Source organism: Fukomys damarensis, unplaced genomic scaffold (assembly GCF_012274545.1).
Source record: "Fukomys damarensis isolate Sample0158 unplaced genomic scaffold, DMR_v1.0_HiC HiC_scaffold_23, whole genome shotgun sequence".
NCBI classification, from domain to species: domain Eukaryota; kingdom Metazoa; phylum Chordata; class Mammalia; order Rodentia; family Bathyergidae; genus Fukomys; species Fukomys damarensis.
Window position 1 is genome coordinate 19,664,115 of NW_022900935.1, and position 7,948 is coordinate 19,672,062.

The 7,948-nt window shown below is 43.9% G+C and overlaps 1 protein-coding gene across 6 annotated transcripts in view; it reads right to left on the minus strand.

Annotated features, from left to right (window-relative positions):
- Positions 1–2,175: 2,175 nt before the first annotated feature.
- Pigv (phosphatidylinositol glycan anchor biosynthesis class V) overlaps positions 2,176–7,948 on the minus strand; it is an 11,674-nt gene continuing 5,901 nt past the window's right edge. For all 6 annotated transcript variants that reach the window (XM_010632982.3, XM_033767853.1, XM_010632963.3 and 3 more), the window contains 2 exons: positions 4,509–5,630; positions 2,176–3,114 (listed from right to left, as the gene is read on the minus strand). In XM_010632982.3, coding sequence (XP_010631284.1) covers positions 2,833–3,114; positions 4,509–5,630 — 1,404 coding nt within the window. In that variant the 3' untranslated portion in view covers positions 2,176–2,832. The remainder of the gene's footprint in view (positions 3,115–4,508; positions 5,631–7,948) is intronic.

The window sequence follows — 7,948 nt, forward strand, 5'->3', positions numbered from 1 at the left end:
CGTGGGAAAAAAAAAAAAAAAAAAAAAGAATTATTCAATTCCAATTTCTTTCTTTTTTTGGTACCAGAGATTCAACTCAGGACCTTCTACTTGCAAGGCAGACACAGTACCCACTGTACCAAATTCCTGGCTCTCAATTCTAATTTTTTAAGCCTGTATATGCATCTTTTGATGAAGGTTAGAGGGTCTGTTAAAAAAAAAAGGGAATAACTCACCCCACCAAGGGGGACTGGTAAAGACATGTCAAACACTCCCTTTCTGCCCATCTTCATTAAAGAACAAAAAAGCATCTACTTCTAGTTACACAAAGCCCAAACCTGTTTGGTTTCTGTTTTAGCAGGGTCTCAGAAGGAAATGACTTTTCTCTGAAATTGTAGACGCCCAACCCAGCTGTGGTATTGTTAGACCTCAGGGTAAACAGGAAGCTTCCTGTCTTGGGCTCTTCATGTTCCTCTTCCAGACTATTAAAGACTGTTAATAGGATGGTAAAAGGACAGCTGCTGGCCATAAAATCAGCTCATTCCTTAGATCCTTACAGAATAGCAACTAGACCTCTTTCCAAGGTCAGAGAGAAAACTTTGTACTTCTTCAACTTGTACCAAGTGTGTCCACCTACCTAGGGTCTTCAGGCATATGGTTTCTGGGAGTGATTAGATCCAGTGTGACAGTTACACTGAGACTGCTGAAGTTGGAATTACATCTTCTAGGAAAGGAACAATCAATTCTATTCCCTAAAAGCAGGCAAAGAGAAGCCAAGAGCAAAGTGCCCAGTGTTCTGAGATAGGCAATAAAGGGTTGAAACAGGACCTCAACTCCTCCTGCACACAGGGTAGAAATCCCTGGATTTGCAGCTGTTGGTGAGAAGAGTGAGAAGTTTCTGCCAGCTGGAAAGACATTAGGGCAGGGGTGATCATCTTTTGCCAAGGAGGGCACTCGGTGTCTTGGCAGAAAGCGGAGGGCAGCCCTGATCTGTGTGTACATTTTCAGAAGCATTTGACTCCAGACCAAATGCTTGGCTGTGTTAGTGCTGTGGCAATGAGTGGGAATGCTTATTGGCCAGACTGACCAGAGGCTCCCACAGAGGGTGTTGGTCCTGGGCCAGGAGCTTCCCTTCAGCTGGCAAGTTTAGCCTTCTGTCAGGGACAGAGGGAGTGTGTCCAAATTCCAACTCTCGGGGCTCTCCAGAAGCTACTGATGATTACCCATCTGTTTTGAAGAGTTTTTGCTTATTGGAATTTTTGGCTCAAATAGGGAATAAGAGGGATGATGATACAGAGCCAAACTCATACCTGGCTCAACGAATGGGTAAAAACCGTTCCATAGGGTCAGTGATCTTACTACTACTAGTGACACACACACAACTAAAAGCAGGGGAGATGCCATTTCAACCTCAGACTTGCCTACAATTTACTCTTTCAGGCTGCTGTGTTGGTGCCTCTGACTAATGTCTATCAAGTAAGTAAGCACAGGCACTTGAGAATGACAGGAAAACCAGTTACTTTATGCAGGACAAGGAGCCTTATTTGCAAGGTGTCACTATTTTTGCCTTGTTCAAAGAAAAGATCACTGCAATTACTTCTCAGAGTTGCACCCAGGGGTGTAGTATTTTCTTCTAAAGGCTGAAAGCAGAAGAAATGGAGATACTTTCTTCTAAAGTTACATTTGAGCATCTACTAAGTGGTTAGACTGGGGTGATTCTGTTGTTTAAAGCACCCCCTCAAGATTTTCAAGCTGAAAAGGACCTATAAGCCCCGCTTCCCTAGTAATGAAGCATAGCAACTCCCCTAGTTTGAAAGGCTGTAACACAGGTTCTCAAACTTGCCCAAGATAATACAGCTGGGGTTATATTAAGACTAGAATCTGGGGGGCTGAGAATTTAGCTCAGTGGTTCCACCACCTGCCTTGCAAGCACAAGGTCCCAAGTTCTACAAGAAAATAAAAGACTAGGATCTAGGGCTCTCCTGCCACAGAATTTTTTTTTTTGGGGCGTGCCAGGAATCAAACTCAGGACCTCATACCTGCTTGGCAAGCACAAGGCCCCAAGTTCAATTCCCAGTACCAAAAAAATTAAAAAGGGAGAGAGACAGGATCTTGTTAAATTGCCCAGGTTGGGTTGAAATTTGTGATCTTCTTGCCTCAGCCTCTCAGAATGCTAGGATTACAGGTATTTGCCACTATGCCCAGCTTCCTGCCATTTTTACCCCAAGTGATTTTATTTATTATTATTTGATGCTGGGGAATCAAACACAGAGTCTCACATACTCTATAAAAGAGCTATCGCCCAAGCCGTGATTATTTGTAAAAATATAATTAATCGCATGCATAACTCAGTTATTTAATTAGCATATCTTTGTAAGATTTTTTATATCACACAAGAAAAAATCTTCGGAAATATCCCATTTAGAGAAGATAGCCCCACTTTCCTACTGGCGCACTGTCTAGGCCTACACTATCTTGCGTGGACTTCACCAGAGCCTTTGATCAAGCATACATTTAAATAACTTACATTTAAATGTATATGTGAGTCAGGGGCAGATTTAAGACTGTCTCTGCTATGCTAACTGCCTAAACAGATCCAGGGGTATTTTAGACTTGGAACACGACTTATAGTGAAGATAGTAATTACTGCATAACTTGTCCCAGAAGGGTCTCTCTAGTGGCTCATGCTTCTCTCACTCCTAGCCACTACCCAAAGATGAGGGTATTTCAGAGGGTTCCAATGGACAGAGCAGGGATTCCAGGGTAGCACAGGAAGCCCCAGTGTGTCTATTAAGTTTCAGACCCTAGATTAAGTCAGCTTCCAGGTTTCAGCTTATTCCTCAAGACTTTAGGTCACGTCCAAGGCAGGAAGTTGCAATGTAGGAGTAGTCCCAGGAGCCAGTAAGTCAGGAAGTAGCCTAGAATGTATCGTGTGACTGGAGAACAGGTTTTCCAGTTGTACAAAAGTCCCATGATAGAATTTCTGAGAACCTTTTGTCCTGATGCGGAGTCTTCCACAAGAGGCTTCCAAGGCACTGTCTCTGGGGATCTCAACAGTGACTCTTGATCTTGAAGTAAATAAGCTGGAAACCAGTACACAACAGGAGTGGAGGAGCCCAAAAACCTGGTGAGAACCTAGAAATCGTAAGAGAGGGAAAACCCACACATTTATGGGAAGGTCACTAATGCAAGCTGGATCAGCCTGGGGGTTCTCTGCTTCTGGGTGAATTATGACCCAATGATTAGAATTACACTGCACTAGAAAAGCAATTCAACAAAGCCAAGGATGTGTGTTATAAATATGCATGTGACACCTGCCAGTCAACATCCATGTTACAAACATAGCATCAGACTATTTACAATAATGGGACAATCAGGCTGGGGATTTAGCTCAGTGGTTCTGCTGCCTGCCTCACAAGCACAAAGACTCGAGTTCGATCCCTGGTACCAAAAACAAAAACAAAAAAACAAAAAAACAAGCACAAGGACCCAAGTTTGATTCCTGGTACTAAAAAAAATAAAAATTGCCGGGCATGATGGTACATGCCTGTAATCCTAGCACTCGGGAGGCTGAGGCAGGAGGATCGCTGTGAGTTCGAGACCAGCCTGGGCTATATGGTAAGTTCTGGGTCAGTCTGAACTACACAGTGAGACCCTGTCTCAGACAAACAAAAAACAAACACACAAATAGAATACACTGTATTCTACAGCAGCTCAGAGAATCTCACAAATAGCTAACATGTGTCTCCAAAAGGTACTGCTAAGGGAGAGGTCAACGTGGAGACAAGACTTCCCAGGGGATGCTGAAACCAAGGCCACAGCCAAGAACAAAAGACATAAGATCAACCCCTCCTAATCCTTCTGTATTGTCACCAGTCCACACAAGACATCTCCTCTGAAAACAGCACCTGCCTGAGCTCTACCTTGTTTCCAGAAGCCTACATGGGTATATTTGCACATTAGGGGAAGGTCCCCAAGACATCCTCCATGTTTATTCCTATAGCTGTTGAATCAGGTCCTTTCACAATCCTCATGTCTCCACCAACCCCATCTGCCCAGAGTGTTTCTCCTTTGCTTTTTATGGAAAATCCTTTCTTATTCTTCAGGATGCATGTTGTGCTCACTTCGGCAACACATATACTTCAGGATGTGTCTTCAATACAATGCCTCCTCCAACTACTTCAGTGAGTTAGCTACTTCTACTCCTCAATACTTCACCTGAGGTTTTAAAAAAATATTTATTTTTTTATCTCAAAACAGCAAGCCCTATTCCATCCCACTATACTCTAACTGTATCTGTTCAATGTCTGTCTGCCTGTTTATGCCATAAAACTCATGCAGGCAGCAATTTTATTGTGTGTTCCATCCTGAGGTATGATTCAGGGTCTGGTACAAAGAAAATCCCCAACTGGTTGTTGAACAAACATATTAGGTATCAGTCACTCAAATGCGAGAGGTTAATTTGTCTTCTCTGTCCTGAATGTTTTGCCTATATTCACAGCTTTACCCCAAGGAGGAATTTATCTCACCTGAACGTGCATGCACAGACCTCCGAACAGCAGCAGAGATACAGCGTGAACCAGGTAGACGAACACCTGTGGACTGAGGAAGCCGAGATTGTACTTCTCTGCAGTCTTACTGTTCTTGTTCCTTTGAAGTCCAAGTGTAAGGCAGAACCAAGGATGTGTGGTCACGTAGGTCCAAGTTGCCCAGGAAACCAATATAGCCACTGGCGCAGCCAGAAGAAAATTGGGCACCTGCTTGAACTCATAGTATCTCAGAAAGCCAACATTCCAGTAGATATCCTGGATATAGCTGTATATTAGAGGAAGATCCCAGGAGCACCACGGTGGCTCATTTCCATCTGCAATCCGATAGCCCCTGTCCACAGCTAATTGGACCAAGGGCTCAGGAATGGAACGGGCTGAACCTGACAGACAGAACTGGGTATATGCGTAATACTGAAAGAGGGCAAAGGGAAGGCTAAGTGTGAGTACTGACAGGCACACAGAGGCCACCAGCTTAAAGAACTGTCTTAGGGGGTTTGACACCACAAGAGAAGAGAAAAAGCCTCGGCACTGAGAATGCAGGAGGAAGCCAACACTGACCAGTCCATTGGAGCGTACCCCAGTGGCAAGAGCAAAGAGCAGCCCACTAATCCAGCTTCGGCCTCTCTCTAGCTGCCCCATAGCGCTGAATGTAAGGAAAGCAAACAAAGCTTCTGAGTAACCAGCTGCCAGGAAAACATTCGCAGGGCTGAGGCAGAAGAGCAGTGCTGCATAAAAGGCCTGGCGGGGACAGCGCAAAACTAGACAGCCCAGGTCATGAAGTACTACTGTGGCCAGCACGGAAAACAAGGAGTTGAGTGATGCTACTGAAATAAGCAGGCAACTCCGTTGGCTCAAAAGCCCCCGCAAGGGTCTCAACAGTTTAGTCCCTACCACCAACGCCAAGGGGAAACCAGGGAAGAAGGCAAAGTTGTGCTCATAGAGGTAGCCATGCTCAGCAATGAACAGGAAGTGTTCAGCATCCCAGCGAGAGAGGCCGCCCAGAAGACCTTCCACAAGCTGGTCCACACAACCTGAAGGAGCCAGGCGGGGAGGAGAAAAGGCTTCTGCATGATGATCTGGGATGATGGCATTGAAGAAGGCCTGTGGGGTGAATGAGAACCAGGATTTTAGTTGAGTAATTGAAAGAAAAGAATTATCACCTAACAAAATGAGGAAGACCAGCTCAATGGTAGAAAGCTTACCTCATATGCATGGGGCCCTGGGTTTGATCCCCAGTACTGTAAAAACAAATAAAATAAGAAAGAGTCCAGCACTCGGGAGACTGAGGCTGGAGGAGGATCACCACAGGTTTGAGGCAGGGGGAGGGGGAGGAGAAGGAGGAGGGAGAAGAAAAAAAAAAGTCAAACAAGTGTGAGGCGTTGACGTCTATGAATAGAAATCGGGGTTGAAGATACAAATTAGAGATGGAAGTGTATGGATGGACAGTCTTATAGGTATAAGACTGAAGGAGATACCGCCTTCACTGCAGAAAGAGAACAGATCTGAGTGAAGCCACTGACATGTCAAGTTAAGAGGTTTGACAGGAGATGAGGGTCCACCATGAAGATAAATAAGGAACAGTGAGGTGGGGGGAAATCCAGGAGGACACACAATCTTAGAACCAAGGGAAGAACAGTAGGGAGCAACTTTTTTTTTTTTTTTTTGAGACAGGGTCTAAATATAGTTCAAGCTGCCCTTAAACTCACTATGTATATAATCCAGGCTGGCCTTGAACTCGAGGTGATCCTTTAACTTGGGCCTTCCAATTGCTGGGATTATGGGCATGTACCACCACATCCAGCTAGGGAACAACTCTTTTAAATGCTGCTGATAGGTTGAGTAAAATGGGGATTGAACTCAGTAATGTGAAAGTCCCTAGTAAGTTTGACCAGAGCTATTTCAAGGGAGTGAAGAAGAAAGAAGCCTCTCTAAATAGGTTCAATACCAGCACTCAGGAGGCTGAGGCAGAAGGATCACTGTGAGTTTGAGACCAGCCTGGGCTATATAGGGAGTTCCAGGTCAGTCTCAACTACATAGTGAGACCCTGTCTAAAAAAAAAAAAAAAGGTTCAATAGAGAGTGGGTGAAAGAAAACTAACTTCAAGAGTTCTACTGTAAAAGGGAGCAGAGGAATAGTGTAGCAGGTGTATGACAATGTAGGGGTCAAGAAGGAAAAAATTTTTTTCCTAGTACTGGGATCGAACTCGGGACCTTGTGCTTGGAAGGCAGACACAGCACCACTAAGCTACAACCCTGACCCTAAGAGAAAAATTTTGAAAGTAGGGAGCCACTGGGAATTATCCAGTGAAAAGGGAATCACTGAATATGTAAAACAGAGGGGAAGCTAGCCATAGTAACACATCCCTATGATCCCAGCACTCAGAAGGCTGAGGCAGAAGAAGCACCACAAGTGTGATGCCAAACTGGACTATACATCTAATCTGAACTAAAGAAGAAAAAGAAAGAAAAGGAAAAAAAAAAGAGTGAGAATAGTTGGGCAGGTAATAAGGGTAGGAATCTGTTAAGACAATGGAGGAGCCAGTCTTACAGACTATTCATACACCCTTCAGTAGTGAAGGCCTACTAGGTACAGACGTAGGTAGGTAAGGTGATGGATATGGTGAGAGCACATAAAAGGTCTTTCCCAATGCCTTGGATTTTTTTGTTTTCATTCAAGAAAATAAGTTATCAATTGAAAGTATTACGAAAAAACTGTTAGAGATTTGAGAAAAGAGAAAAACATGTAAAATAAATTACCTATTGGCCAGGCATTTGGGAGGCTGAGGCAAGAGGATCACCATAAGTTCAAGGCCAGCCTATGCTACAAAGTGAGTGCAAGGCCAGTCTGAACTACACAGTGAAATACTACCAAAACAAAAAAATTTACGTATAACCTTCAATTTCAAAATAGTTTGTGCTGTGAAATCACCCAGAGTTTCAAAAATACTGATCCCTGGGACCTCCCAGAGATTTCATGATTTGAATGGCATGGGGCACAGCCTGGGAACTGGACTTTTCTTTTTAAGTCACCCAGGTGATTCTGATGTGCAGAACTTTTTGAAAGAGAGTGGATGGTTAAGAAAAATATATCAAGATTGCCAGGTGACACTAACATCTCACTTGGATTAGTAATCTTGCACAAACAATGAGTTATTAGTACAATTATGTCCTTTTTCTGAGTAAACACAGATGTGGAGGAAGAAGAAAATTCGATTTAACCTAGGTTGGACTTGTCTTATGAATAACGAATGCATAGGGAGACAGGACAAAGGGAGTTCAAAGTATATGCATAGGAATGATTATGAGACCACTGAATCTCATCTGGATAAAAAAGAGAGGCAAAGGGCTGGGGATTTGGCTTAGTGGTTCCACTGCCTGCCTCACAAGCACAAGGGCCTGAGTTCAATCCCTGGTACCAAA